Genomic DNA, 13098 nt, shown 5'->3' with positions numbered 1-13098 from the left:
GAGGGACTAGTGCAAGATATACGGCAAGGTAGAGGAGAAGAACTGGGTCGCGGATTAGAGTTTGACGAATTGAGTTTGTATAGGAGCGAGCGAGCAAGTGATTAAACTCTCTAGATCAAACTTTAAAGGGCTTGGTAGCGAGTGCATTTTGGATCTGCCATATTTGTGATAGGATTTACACTCATTAATATATATAAAACCTGTAGAGATTATAGTAGCACAATTATTATACGATCGCATAACAATTAATACTATATAGTCGACCGCAGTAAAATAAAAGACTGTCATCTGGTGCGTGGTGTGCGAGAAAGCGGTGATGACGGCAAGCCCCTTGCTTCCCGCTGGTACTTTGACAGACCCACATAATACTTAGTCCCCGATCATTTGATACGACAATCTTGGGCCAGGTTATGCTGTAGAACATGTGAGGGCAGTAATAGCAACAGTAGAAGATAGTGGATACCACGGCGATATGCATGCGCTGCAGATGCTTGAGGTATAGGATCTCGATAGTGCAGATATAGTGATGTTTGACTAGGATCTGCGTCGGCAGTGGAACAGCAACCGTTTTGTGTTTTATTAATCGCTGCTGTCGACGTGAGTACTTCCCCTGGCTTCTTCGCAGCAGATCTATATCTTCTGCTGGCTGTCTCTGGCAAAGTACCAGAACCAATTCGGCGGTAATCACTAGAAGTTAGTAGTCATTCAGCAGTGAAGTAGCCTTATATCAAGGATATCCCTTCATCAGCAACTGATTACCGGAGAATACATTCGCAATCTCGCAGTTGATAACAACTCTTTATGGCATGATTTTTACTCTCGGTGTATATATACGTCTGCATAGAATAAGCTTCTTCTGCATCTAATTGTATATGCATCTCGATCTCAATCTGCAGTCCTGTCTTTAATCGCATAGTAGCATAGCAACCTGCTACCTTTCAATTTGGCAGTTACCGACTTTTCCTTAATCTGACAATTACCGACATTCAGCTCCTGCTGCCCGCCCGAGTCAAGCCTGTCATTCATAATGACATGCCTGCTAGTCACCTGTATCTTCCTTCCTGCTGGCTGCAGCCAGCCGCGTCTGTGCGTTATCCGAGATCTATATAATCACATAATCACATATATACGTGACTAGATCACATTTACCCACCGCTCTACTCTTTCCCTGCCATTGTTGCTGCTATCTACTTGATTAGACATTACTATTCACTACTCTAATTCACGTCTTGTTCTCTCTGCTCATTTCCTCTCATCCTCAGTTATCCTGCTCAATTTTCTAAACATAATCCTATAATAAATTTCTTCTCGCTCTCCGCTCGCCACCTCTCTCCCTCGCATGTCAGCGTCCCCCTCCTCCACCTCCAAACAAAAACGCTCACGCGGCCCAATGACAGTCGTACCCGTTCCCAAATCAGCAAAACCTCCTGGCGAACTCCTCACGGCCGAAGAAAAAAAAGCAAATCACATTGCCTCTGAGCAGAAGCGTCGCCAGGCTATCCGTGAGGGGTTTGATCGTCTTACCGAGGTTGTTCCTGGATTAACAAAGAGTCAAGGCCGAAGCGAGACAATTGTTTTGCAAAAAAGTGCGTGTCTTTCTCTACTCTTTCAGACTGCTCCTACTAATAGAACATTTATTTTTTTACAATTTAAAGCCTTGGCATATCTCAAGAGTGAACTCGCAGAAAACCAACGTCTCGTCGAACAAATCTCTAGTTTGGGCTGTGAAGTCCCTCCTCTACTTCGTGTCGTCGTCAACAACGATTACGTGCCTCCTGATTACGACGACGAAGACGAGTATTATGAGGACTCACTTTGAATTTGATTTTTTTGATTATATGTACATCATTTGTCTGGTTTTTTATCTGTGAACTGGAGTTATTTTGCTTTGATTTTTAAAATGGTGCCCAGGCTGTTTATTCTAATTTTTAAGTTATATCTCCCAAATTAGATATACCGGTTGATATTGTATATATGTATATATATACATATATAAACTCTTGCACAAACCCGACTCCAATCGACTCTAATCATACAACTTACAACACCAAACGTACAAGATACACTAACAACAATACCCCAATTACAGCCACCGAAAGAATCGCAGCAAGGATCTTTGTCGGCCCAAACTTATACATATAAAGCTCCTTCAGTTGATCAAGATAATAAACCATCACTTTTCCCGTCAATTTCGACTCGCCTACCGTGCGTACACCAAATGAGAATGGAACTTCGGCAATCGAATTTGATGGGATTCCGGTCTTGACTAGAATATCAAGCGCAATTTTGAATCCGTGGGCATTGATTTGATCAGCCGCCTTCGTGACCTATAATTCTTTAGTTAGCGCAAACCCGCTCTCTCCTTTCCTCAAACCCAAAATCGACAGAAATTCAAAAATGGGAAAATGGGAAAATACTCACATATGACTTTTGAATACCAAAGAATCCAGACATTGGGTCGCTAACTGTCGTGAGCGGCATGGCAAGCATTCTAGCACCGCTGGAAATAACTCGCCGATAAAGTGGCCAGTCTTTATCCATCTCGACTCCTGGTGCATATCGCGTTCCTAAAACAAACGCGTTCGTATGCAGCTTGTGCAATAAAGCTGGCACGCGTTCCGGTGGGTGCTATGTCCCCAATAATCAGCCTTTTGATGTTTTATAGTAATATCATAATAACGAAAAGAGCTCACTTGAAGATCCGCATCCATACACACCAAATACTTTCCACTTGCTTCCATAAATCCCTTCACAACTGCCGAACTAAGTCCCCGCTCCTTAGTCCGCACAATAATCGACACATTGAACCCCTCAGCTTTCAACGCAGCAACTTCCTCAACCGAACCATCTTTACTATTATCATCAACAAAAATAAGCTCACTTGCTGGTGCTTCAGATTCGAGAGCGGCAAATAGTCGCTTGGTCAATGGGCGGATATTGTCATGCTCATGGTACGCGGGTACGATTATTGAGTTTTCAATTGCCATTGTATGTTTAAAGATTCAGACGCAACTGGAAACTTATAATGAAAAAAATATAATGCGAAATAAAAGTATGATACAATCGGGCAGTACTCGAATGGAAAAAAACCAGAGTGTGAAAGTAAGAGAGAATGGGATGTGGAAGAGGATGCCGAGAGGGTTTTCTTTTCTGTTTAAAAATGGACTGCGTGGCCCTTCGACGCGTATACTCTCTTTCCCCTCGACTCGCTCCATTGATTTCTATCATTTGCATTTTCAGCGATGAATTGTTTTATAAAGAGTAAGAATTGCTACACTGAAATTTATCTGGCAGTCTATTTGGATCGAAGTATTTTGGTTTCAGTTTATTATTGAATAGCCTGGCATCGCACATCCATCCATCCAACAAGCCGTAAATCTTATTTAAGCAATTCAATCTCACAACTATGCATTCAAACTTACAATTAGGTATTCCAACTTACAGCACACTATCATTACCTTTTTTCCGTTTTACCGCAATCAATATCTTCTACAGCCTAGAACAAGACTGAATCGGTATCATATTATTACGTAACATGTGACTGTACACGCCATACTGCGGCGTACTGCGGCTTCGGAACGGCACTTTCTTGCAAAGCTTTTGAAATTCTACAAATCTACTCACACTCAGCCGTCTCACCCACGTTCATAACAAAATGGCTAAAGGTATGCTTCTTAACACTCAATATATATTTAATTGCCTTTTCATTTTTTGCAAAGAATTTAAGAGAAGACTAACAATCCGAATTCACACGCAGCCAAAAAGCAGACGACGCTTGTTAATCTCGTGTCGAGCGCCATGACTGGTATTCGTCGCGCAATGCTCGTTCGTCGTACAGCGAAACCTATTCAAATGGTGCGCTATGATGCTATTGGTACGTACTTTCCTTTTTTTCCACATATTGTTTTCGCCATTTTACAAGACATGTGGGTGGTGCAGTGGTATGTGAATCTAAATATATGCTGATTGGGCTGAGATTATAGCTAAACGACACGTACTTTTCACTGAAGCTAAACGGAGGCGAGCGCCGCGAAACATCACTTTTGGATTTGGCAAAAAGCTAGAATGACCTATAAACCAGAGTGGTGCGTGTGCTTATGCGTGTGAATAGATAGAAGGTTACAGGGAGTGTATATGATATGAACTTGGGATAGTGTCAATTTGTTGCTACTTATTATACAAATATTGGGATTTGTGAGATTGTATGGTCTGGAAAGGCATTGAGTAAATGGAGAGCGACGTACAAGTTGTACTCTTTTGATATTCTGCCAAAAAGTTTTTATTGAATGGAAGACATGCTAGTAGCACTGGATGAATTGACTCATGAATATTGAAATTGAGCAAAACATGCCCAAACACTTGTAAAGTTTTTAAAAGAAAGGTGTAATCTGATCTATAGAAACATTTGGTGTAACTACTTCACATATAAACATAAACAATATCTCCTTAATTATTACATATCCTCACGCACTCCAAATTCTACTTAAAAAGCCTCATTGTCAAATATTTACAGTCGGTAACTTGCCCAGCGTACCGTACTTTCAATACCTCAGCGTAGCGAGCAACTAATGGCGAGATATCAGTATGCTTGTGCTTCTCAGTCATACTACATCAACATAGCATAACACAGGATTATCGTGCTCGCTCTTGCTGTACAAGCGACGCACATATCGGAACCGAAGACGCCATTGCGCACTTTGAAATAGCGGAGTGTAAGTCCGTATGTTCTTAACCTAATATTATACAGCAACTGCAGCTGCAGCTGCAGATCTCTCAACAGCATCCTGTTTGACAGACTTCCTTGGCTGCTCTTCGCTTTCGCTCTCGTTCTCCTCAACACGCCGCTTTGCAGAAATGCTACCAATCACAAATTTATCAAGCAGAATCCCTTTTTCAGAACCTATTACTTCAGAGAAATCTTCATAAGTTTTTGCCCGAGCAATAAGTTGTCGCTCAGGTGCTTTTCCAGGAATCATCTGTGTCAGCACGTACTTTGTATTTGAAACATGATTTTCGACTGCACTAGCAACTGCAACAAACTCACGAGCTACATCATGCCAATCGCGTACTTTGTCAACAGAATTAGCGGCAAAGCACGACATATTTCGCTCAGCGGCGGTAGCAATCATTGCGCTGTCAACGCCGTAGGTCGCGCGAAGAGTAGCTAGATCTCCCCCACAATATACATCACCGTTGGCAATACAAACTACACCGGCTTCGTGACAGATATCGGCCACACCCGCAAGATAACCGTCCCTGATAGCACGTTCGCGAGGACGCATCGGCACGCGGCGGCAGTGTACCGTCAACGCAACAATACCGGTCTTTACGAGGCGGCGTACAAGAGCAAAGGTCTCTTCTGGGGTATCGAGAATGCGAATCTTGACTGAAATCCCAACACCGAACTTAGAACCGACATCTCGCACGAGCGCGTCGAGGATCGCGATTAAAGTGTCTGGAGTCTTCAGTAAACCAGCGCCCATGCCTGCGTGAATCGAGAAATGCTTCGGACACCCTGCATTCAAATCTATACCAGCAACATCACGAGCCACCAGCGATGCCGCTTCGACCGCGAGTGCCGGTGATGCTGTACCTAGCTGTAAAACTAGTCGTGACCGCTCTAATTGATGCGTTCTCAAAACCAGCGTTTCTTTGCTTTCTCTGTTTTCTTTTGCAATATCTGACGTCTGTTCCTTTGTACGAGTCACGAAATCAACACAATTTAGCCGCTCGTTGGGTCGTCGTACACAGCCAATTAGTTTCCGATCAATGATCTCGGGAGACCATACAAGGTCGGCGCCATAGCGAAGAGACATTAACCTCGTTGGTAACTCTCCTGACCGCACCTACTCTAACTTAGTGCCTGTATAATACATTTTGATCTAAAAATCAAACTCACCATTGGTGCCAGAATCAATTTGCCGGCGTAATCTAGTACTGTCATTGTGCAATGTACACATCCAAGCTGCCATCAAAGATGAGTTGCCACAGCTAGTATAAATTTCTCTGCCAAAATTTTGAGCTTATGTCATAATATTCAATGGCTTACAAATGGATTCAATTGCTTTCATATTTTAATTTAGCGTCAAGTTCACAAAAACTGTATAAATGTATATGATTTACACTAGGTCTTTGATTTAACCTCTAAGCGTTATATCATTTTAATGCCTGATTCTCAATTCCACACATAACAAAAGTATGGAAATGTCTAAGATGAGATGAACTCCTCCCAACTTATCTTGACTTCAGTATAACTGCACATACCAGTACACGTATGTTGTAGAGCACCATTTTATCTAGGTAATAGCTTCATTATCTCTTTATACAAATGAATTGGTCTGGAGAAATTGAAGCTTTGAAGTCGGAATACATCTCAATACTCGACTTTCCATTGGTTTCAGACTGCTCGATCGATATCTGTACAAAGGAGAGCACAACGCTACGGCTTTCTGTTTCTGCCGCTGGCTGGACTGTATGAAGTACTGTTATTTTTTGTTGAACAACTAGATTAACCAAAGTGGGTAGATCGAGAACATTGAGCGCAGAGATGGCAATCTAAGTGAAGAGCTTGAAAGGCTTATAGGCCGCAGATACGAGGACGCAGAGACGGCTTTAAAATTGGTTTCGCCTGCTTTTGTACGAGATTGGCAAGATATTCTTATACAGAAACTTGTGTCTGTTCAGTCGGAGTCTTAGAGAATATATCTTTGAAAGTCGGGTGTATGAATAGGATGAGCAGGGCATGTATACTTGGATTGTACATATTTTAGAGGAGACATAGAATTAGTATTAGTAACTAGCTGGTTTTCTGCTTAATATTTCATAAAACATTCTACAGTTATCTGACTATCTGCAAATATATTACCAAATGATTGCCGTGAATCAGGCCTGAATCAGCATTTCACATGTAAACACCAAGCCGCGTCAAATAAAGTTTGCACCCTTCTAATCAGCAGAGAATAATCTCCTTTTGCACCCCCGCCTCCACCGAACTCCTTTCAGCTTACTTCAGTTTCAGAGCTTACAATCCAGTATGGCCCCGAAGCGCTCGCCCTCGGGCTCATCTACGAAGTCTCCGCATAAGAAAAAACACCATGCCCACAAGGTCGAGGCTGAGGTTAGCGGTGTGGTAGACACCGCAGTTGTATGTCATCTAACCTCGAGTCAAATCGTTTTGAAATGTGAAATCTTATGCTGACTATCACAGGGCGAAAAGGAAAAAAAGAAACAGAATTTTATTGTGCGAACGATATGGACTGTCGTCATGATTCTGGGATTCTTTGGTCTGCTTGCTGCCGGACACATATATATTATGATGCTAGTTACCGTTATTCAGATCATGACTTTTAAGGAAGTCATTGCTCTGGCTAACGAGCCAGCCCGTGAAAAGAAATTACCATTTGGGAAGACTATTAATTGGTATTTTCTTGCTACTACCATTTATTTTCTTTATGGAGAAAGTGTAATTCACTACTTTCAAGAGGTCGTCCTTGTCGACTCGTACCTGCTTCCGTTTGCCACGCATCATCGCTTCATTTCCTATATGCTCTATATTATTGGTATGCGCATCCTGCTTTGATACATGCAATTGGCTCTACTAACGTCTCAAGGATTTATGATATTTGTGTCGTCACTGGAAAAGGGCCATTATAAGTTTCAATTTGCCCAATTTGCATTCACTCACGTCACTCTGCTTCTTGTCGTTGTGCAGGCACAGTTCATCATGAACAACATCTTTAGCGGGCTCTTTTGGTTCTTCCTTCCGGCGTCGCTTGTAATTATCAACGATATTTGTGCATACCTCTGTGGTATCACCTTTGGCCGCACCCCACTGATCAAGATCTCGCCTAAGAAAACTGTCGAGGGATTTGTGGGCGCATGGATCTCGACCATTGTGTTTGGCATGATACTGTCACATTTCTTAAGTAAATGGCAATATATGATTTGCCCCGTCACAGATTTTTCGGCGAATGCATTCTCTGGTTTGACCTGTGATCCCAATCCGGTTTTCATTACTCACACATACAGCGTGCCGTCTGTACTTGTTCCCGTAGTTGGACGCGCAACCCTCGACTTTGCGCCAATTAATTTCCATGTTATGATTATGGCCAGTTTTGCGTCCCTCATTGCACCTTTTGGAGGATTTTTTGCTTCGGGATTGAAGCGTACGTTTAAGATTAAAGATTTCGGAGATACGATTCCGGGTCATGGCGGTATTACCGACCGTATGGATTGTCAATTTTTGATGGGATTTTTTTCGTACATGTACTACGATAGCTTCATTGCCGTAAGTAGCTATTTTCTACTCTACTGTTGTTTCTTTACTAACTTTTGATGAAGACGCATCATATGAGAGTAGGAAACGTTCTCGAGACGGCTATTCAAAGCTTAACTGTGACTGAGCAGATACAGCTTGTATCTTCGCTGCACAAATACTTGTTCAACCAGGGACATATTAGCAACGAAACTTATAATTGCCTTGAGGGAGCCATGCATTAGACTCAAAACGCCTAAATATGACTGTTTGTATGATTGCATCTATTAGGGCCTATCGTGATTGTCATGATCGATGCATTAAAATTTCGGTGAGCAGAGTCTATGCAAATAGACATGATTAGAATGATGATTAAAATGAGATGAAACAAAAGTAGGATTGAGCTTGTGATTGCCGCTGCTCATAAAGTGTACACTATAGTAATACAGACACGTTTATTGGAAAATATTTCAATTACAATCTAGACGTTGATAAAATGAGCACAAGCGCACTTTTATCTTGGCTCCTCAGTCACAGACATTTATTAATCTATGTAGTTCAAATAAATACACTGCTCTTATCTCATACTATAGATTTGCGCAGCCCCTCGGTAGGATGTAACGCGAGGAGAGCAGTAGTATAGTGTGGAACGTTAAAGTAGGTGGCGCGGCGTGACCGCCGAGTCACCGATTTCTTTACTGAAGCATTTTCAGTTTTCACTTACTCGCACCTCATCCCACCCAACGTCTCATATCTTTTGTCATGTAAGTCGTCCGTAGTATATTCATTGGTATGACTGTAACCAATTACTAATTATCTCGAAGGGCGTCGTCGCTTGTGCCGATCTCCGGCGTGGCAGACGCCTCTCTTCATGACCCTCTGCCTTTCGTGCTCAAGACCTTCATCTGGCCGTTCTTCTTTCTGTATCCTGCCTTTGGCTATTTCTATTTTTTCAAATACGAAGAGTGGATTAATGGATCTGAATGGACCTTTGTTTTTCTTGGCACGATTATCTCGTTCCAGGCTTTGCTATGGTTGATGACCCACTGGAGTGTCGAAGTACTTACGTTGTTCACTACTTCCAAGGCGACTAATCCAAAGAAAGCGAAGCTGATTAGAGTCATCCCTGATGCCAATGCGGGTCAGCCTATGCTTTGCAAGCTTGAGCATATCAAGGTTTGTTTTGTCTGGATTTTTTATATATGAACTTGAGTAAATATTAACTTGAAACAGAGTCGTGGCCATGAGGAGATCTCGTTTTTGTTTCAGAAGCGTCGATTTATCTTTGATGCCGAGACTAAAACATTTAGTCCTCCAATTTACCCAATTGATCGTGAGCGCAAGATTGGAGAGTTTCAGCGTGCCACTGGTAATAACGACATTGCGACTCTGACGCAAGAGTTTGGCAGCAACAGATTTGACATTCCTGTGCCTACTTTTCTTGAGCTCTTTTACGAACACGCTGTTGCTCCTTTTTTCGTCTTCCAAGTGTTTTGTGTTGCTTTATGGCTTATGGATGAGCTCTGGTATTACTCGTTGTTCACACTGTTCATGCTCATCGCCTTCGAGTCGACTGTCGTCTTCCAGCGGCAGCGTACGATGACTGAGTTCCGTGGTATGGGTATTCAGCCATATGATATCTACGTTTACCGCAATGGCGAGTGGACGGAGATTACTACCGATCATCTTCTTCCTGGTGATGTGGTCTCGGTTGTTCGTACTAAAGATGACTCGGGTCTTCCTTGCGATTTGCTTCTTATCAACGGCACTGCCATCGTCAACGAGGCTATGCTTTCCGGCGAGTCCACTCCTTTACTTAAGGAGTCTATTTTTCTGAGACCTTCGGATGAGATTCTAGATCTCAAAGGCCTTGACAAGAACTCTGAATTATACGGTGGTACAAAGGTGCTACAAATCACGGCACCAACTGACTCACATATCCCTCTTCCTCCTGATGGAGGCGCACTGGCTGTGGCTACTCGCACTGGATTTGAGACTAGTCAGGGAAGTCTTGTACGCACAATGATCTTCTCGACCGAGCGCGTCGGTGCCGGCAATGTCGAGGCATTGTTCTTCATCTTGTTTCTGCTCATCTTTGCTATCGCTGCCAGTTGGTATGTCTGGACTGAAGGTGTCAAGATCGATCGCAAACGCTCAAAACTGCTCTTGGACTGCATTATCATTATCACCTCTGTTGTGCCGCCTGAATTACCGATGGAGCTCTCAATGGCTGTGAATAGTTCCCTCGGACACTTGGGGAAGTTTGCAATCTACTGTACAGAGCCTTTTCGTATTCCCTATGCTGGACGTGTGGATGTATGTTGTTTCGATAAGACCGGAACACTTACTGGAGAAGATCTTGTCCTTGAGGGTATTGCCGGATTACTTGCGGAGCCGACTGAGCTGCTTGATGTCAACCAAGTCGCTCGCAATACTACACTAGTATTGACGACCGCTCATGCTTTAGTTCGGTTAGATGAAGGAGAGATTGTTGGTGAACCTATGGAGAAGGCAACTCTTAAAGCTCTTGGCTGGTCAATTGGCAAGAATGACACTTTGCAATCTAACAACAAGAGTGGTGCGCAAACCAAGGTGCGCATCTTGCGTCGTTTCCAGTTTTCATCTGCACTCAAGCGCTCGTCTAGCATTGCTACCAGCTCGAATAAATTTTTTATTTCTGCAAAGGGTGCTCCCGAGACTTTGCGATTCATGCTTAAGAATGTTCCTGAAAAGTACGAGGAGACCTACAAGTTCTTTACTCGTCGTGGTAGTCGAGTTCTCGCTCTTGGTATTCGCTTCTTGAGCGACGATCTTACTTCTGCCAAGTTGAATAATTTTGTCCGAGAGGATGTTGAGAAAGACCTTACTTTTGCTGGATTTTTGGTCTTTAACTGCCCGCTCAAGCCTGACGCGATCGAGTCTGTCAAGATGCTAAATGAGTCCAGTCACCGAGTTGTTATGATTACCGGTGATAATCCGCTTACCGCTGTGCATGTAGCGCACGAAGTCGAGATTGTTACTCGTGAGGTGCTTATTCTTGATGCACCTGAAGAAGGTACTGATGGTGGTGCTCATGATCTTGTTTTCAGAAATGTTGATGAAACCGTTGTTATTCCTGTCGACCCCACTAAACCGATTGAAGAAAAAGTTTTTGCTGAAAATGATATATGCGTGACAGGTTATGCGCTGGCCAAGTTCACTGAACACGAGCATGTGTGGGATCTTATCAAACATACATGGGTTTGGGCTCGTGTGTCGCCTGCTCAGAAGGAATACATTTTGATTCAGCTTAAGAATGGCGGATACACGACTCTTATGTGCGGTGATGGCACAAACGATGTCGGTGCTCTTAAACAGGCACACATTGGTGTTGCCCTTTTGAACGGAACCGAAGAAAGCCTAAAGAAGATTGCAGAGAATGCAAAGTTCAACCGTATGAAAGACGTTTACCAGAAGCAGTGCGACATGATGACTCGTTGGGGTGGAAAGGTCCCCCCTGTTCCTCCTATGATTGCGCATTTGTACCCTCCCGGTCCCAACAACCCGAACTATCGAAAGGCAATTGAGGCGCGCGGCGGCGTTGTTGATGAGGCTCTAATTAAGGCAGCCTTCACCTCTTCGCGCGCGGACCCCAATGTGATTCCACAAGCGATGCAGGCTAGCCAGACTGCGTCGTCGCTTGCCGACAAGATGATGAGTATGGTTGACGAAGAGGATGACGGCGAGGCCCCGACGCTCAAGCTGGGGGATGCCTCTGTGGCGGCTCCGTTTACTTCCAAGCTTGGCAGTGTAAACACAATTGTTCACATTATTCGTCAAGGTCGTTGTACTCTCGTGGCTACCATTCAGATGTATAAGATTCTTGCTCTCAACTGTCTCATTTCGGCTTATTCATTGTCGGTTTTGTATCTTGCTGGAATTAAGTTTGGCGATGGCCAGGCGACAATCTCGGGAATGCTCATGTCGGTCTGTTTTTTCTCAATCTCTCGAGGCAAGGCAATCGATAAGCTTTCCAAGGAGCGTCCTCAGCCGGGTATCTTCAATTTCTATATTATGGGTTCGATCTTGGGACAATTTGCGATTCACATTGCGACGCTTATCTATGTCACCAAGCATGCTTATCTTATTGAGCCTCGCGAAGAAGAAATTGATCTTGAGGCTGAATTCAAGCCTTCGTTACTGAATTCTGCGATTTACTTACTGCAGCTTTCGCAGCAGGTATCAACGGTTGCTGTAAACTATCAAGGTCGTCCATTCCGCGAGAATATTTCGGAGAATCGTGCGATGTACTATGGCTTAGCAGCTGCTGGAGCATTAGCATTTGCCGGAGCATCAGAGTTTATTCCAGAATTGAATGAAAAATTAAGATTGGTTCCATTCGAGCATGATTTCAAGGTTAGACTTTGCGCTGCGATGTCTCTAGATTATGTTGGTGCGTGGGCAATTGAGCGACTTTTGAAAGCTTTATTCTCGGATTATAAGCCAAAAGATATTTCTATTCATGAGGAGCGTGATGCCGAGACTTTACTAGTGAAGAAGACACAGTAGAGCTGATGGTGCATGATTTATAGAAGGGAAAGACACGAAGAGAAATTTGTATTATTTAGAACTGTCATATTTGTGTATAAAGATATAATATAATTAGTGTTTTTTTTTTTTGAATATGTAACTAGAGAAGGTGAAACTGGATTGTATGTTATTATATGCTAGTGGAAGTAAGCTACGACATTTCATAGCAAAACTGATATATTGTGGCATAAATTATCAGAATATGTACAAAACAATAAACGTCGAGAAACAAGTCTAAGAATTTTGTATAGTATTTATTAGTTGGAAAAGACAAG

The 13098-nt window shown here is 43.0% G+C and overlaps 7 protein-coding genes across 7 annotated transcripts; 5 read left to right on the top strand and 2 right to left on the bottom strand.

Annotated features, from left to right (window-relative positions):
- Positions 1-1186: 1186 nt before the first annotated feature.
- On the top strand, positions 1187-1962 carry V2V93DRAFT_369410 (uncharacterized protein). The gene is made up of 2 exons (XM_066910013.1): positions 1187-1586; positions 1656-1962. The coding sequence occupies exons 1-2, from the start codon at positions 1340-1342 to the stop codon at positions 1817-1819; spliced, it is 411 nt and encodes a 136-aa protein (XP_066765558.1). The 5' UTR covers positions 1187-1339; the 3' UTR covers positions 1820-1962.
- V2V93DRAFT_369407 (glycosyl transferase family 2-domain-containing protein) lies at positions 1882-3215 on the bottom strand. Its single transcript, XM_066910012.1, has 3 exons — positions 2694-3215; positions 2422-2628; positions 1882-2327 (listed from the first exon to the last, which is right to left on the bottom strand). The coding sequence occupies exons 1-3, from the start codon at positions 2985-2987 to the stop codon at positions 2040-2042; spliced, it is 789 nt and encodes a 262-aa protein (XP_066765557.1). The 5' UTR covers positions 2988-3215; the 3' UTR covers positions 1882-2039.
- Positions 3216-3599: 384 nt separating this feature from the next.
- V2V93DRAFT_386228 (mitochondrial 54S ribosomal protein bL33m) lies at positions 3600-4431 on the top strand. Its single transcript, XM_066912266.1, has 3 exons — positions 3600-3665; positions 3758-3874; positions 3984-4431. Exons 1-3 carry the CDS (start codon positions 3656-3658, stop codon positions 4067-4069), a joined length of 213 nt encoding a protein of 70 aa, XP_066765556.1. The 5' UTR covers positions 3600-3655; the 3' UTR covers positions 4070-4431.
- Positions 4368-6318, bottom strand: V2V93DRAFT_369403 (uncharacterized protein). The gene is made up of 2 exons (XM_066910011.1): positions 5900-6318; positions 4368-5846 (listed from the first exon to the last, which is right to left on the bottom strand). Exons 1-2 carry the CDS (start codon positions 5942-5944, stop codon positions 4740-4742), a joined length of 1152 nt encoding a protein of 383 aa, XP_066765555.1. The 5' UTR covers positions 5945-6318; the 3' UTR covers positions 4368-4739.
- V2V93DRAFT_369402 (uncharacterized protein) lies at positions 6117-6861 on the top strand. The gene is made up of 2 exons (XM_066910010.1): positions 6117-6472; positions 6526-6861. The coding sequence occupies exons 1-2, from the start codon at positions 6329-6331 to the stop codon at positions 6694-6696; spliced, it is 315 nt and encodes a 104-aa protein (XP_066765554.1). The 5' UTR covers positions 6117-6328; the 3' UTR covers positions 6697-6861.
- A 101-nt stretch (positions 6862-6962) lies between these two features.
- Positions 6963-8791, top strand: V2V93DRAFT_369401 (cytidylyltransferase family-domain-containing protein). Its single transcript, XM_066910009.1, has 4 exons — positions 6963-7144; positions 7208-7559; positions 7611-8287; positions 8341-8791. Exons 1-4 carry the CDS (start codon positions 7034-7036, stop codon positions 8497-8499), a joined length of 1299 nt encoding a protein of 432 aa, XP_066765553.1. The 5' UTR covers positions 6963-7033; the 3' UTR covers positions 8500-8791.
- Positions 8792-8952: 161 nt separating this feature from the next.
- Positions 8953-13063, top strand: V2V93DRAFT_369399 (uncharacterized protein). Its single transcript, XM_066910008.1, has 3 exons — positions 8953-9018; positions 9079-9430; positions 9488-13063. Coding segments are annotated over exons 1-3 (3669 nt in total). The 5' UTR covers positions 8953-9016; the 3' UTR covers positions 12803-13063.
- Positions 13064-13098: the final 35 nt, after the last annotated feature.

This window comes from Kockiozyma suomiensis (genome assembly GCF_038497685.1).
Source record: "Kockiozyma suomiensis strain NRRL Y-17356 unplaced genomic scaffold V2V93scaffold_7, whole genome shotgun sequence".
In the NCBI taxonomy this organism is placed as follows: Eukaryota; Fungi; Ascomycota; class Lipomycetes; order Lipomycetales; family Lipomycetaceae; genus Kockiozyma; species Kockiozyma suomiensis.
This window is presented reverse-complemented; position numbering and strand designations above follow the sequence as displayed.

Bases quoted from the DNA above. Each gene is read 5' to 3' on its own strand.
- V2V93DRAFT_369410 (XM_066910013.1), top strand. From the start codon at position 1,340: ATGTCAGCGTCCCCCTCCTCCACCTCCAAACAAAAACGCTCACGCGGC. The intron at 1,587-1,655 runs GTGCGTGTCTTT...TACAATTTAAAG, and splicing joins GACAATTGTTTTGCAAAAAA to CCTTGGCATATCTCAAGAGT.
- V2V93DRAFT_369407 (XM_066910012.1), bottom strand. From the start codon at position 2,987: ATGGCAATTGAAAACTCAATAATCGTACCCGCGTACCATGAGCATGAC. The intron at 2,629-2,693 runs GTGAGCTCTTTT...TTGGGGACATAG, and splicing joins GTATGGATGCGGATCTTCAA to CACCCACCGGAACGCGTGCC. The intron at 2,328-2,421 runs GTGAGTATTTTC...AAAGAATTATAG, and splicing joins TTGGTATTCAAAAGTCATAT to GTCACGAAGGCGGCTGATCA.
- V2V93DRAFT_386228 (XM_066912266.1), top strand. The intron at 3,875-3,983 runs GTACGTACTTTC...CTGAGATTATAG, and splicing joins GGTGCGCTATGATGCTATTG to CTAAACGACACGTACTTTTC.
- V2V93DRAFT_369403 (XM_066910011.1), bottom strand. From the start codon at position 5,944: ATGACAGTACTAGATTACGCCGGCAAATTGATTCTGGCACCAATG. The intron at 5,847-5,899 runs GTGAGTTTGATT...AAGTTAGAGTAG, and splicing joins AATTGATTCTGGCACCAATG to GTGCGGTCAGGAGAGTTACC.
- V2V93DRAFT_369402 (XM_066910010.1), top strand. From the start codon at position 6,329: ATGAATTGGTCTGGAGAAATTGAAGCTTTGAAGTCGGAATACATCTCA. The intron at 6,473-6,525 runs GTATGAAGTACT...CAAAGTGGGTAG, and splicing joins TTTCTGCCGCTGGCTGGACT to ATCGAGAACATTGAGCGCAG.
- V2V93DRAFT_369401 (XM_066910009.1), top strand. From the start codon at position 7,034: ATGGCCCCGAAGCGCTCGCCCTCGGGCTCATCTACGAAGTCTCCGCAT. The intron at 7,145-7,207 runs GTATGTCATCTA...TGACTATCACAG, and splicing joins GTGTGGTAGACACCGCAGTT to GGCGAAAAGGAAAAAAAGAA. The intron at 7,560-7,610 runs GTATGCGCATCC...TAACGTCTCAAG, and splicing joins CTATATGCTCTATATTATTG to GATTTATGATATTTGTGTCG.
- V2V93DRAFT_369399 (XM_066910008.1), top strand. The intron at 9,431-9,487 runs GTTTGTTTTGTC...AACTTGAAACAG, and splicing joins GCAAGCTTGAGCATATCAAG to AGTCGTGGCCATGAGGAGAT.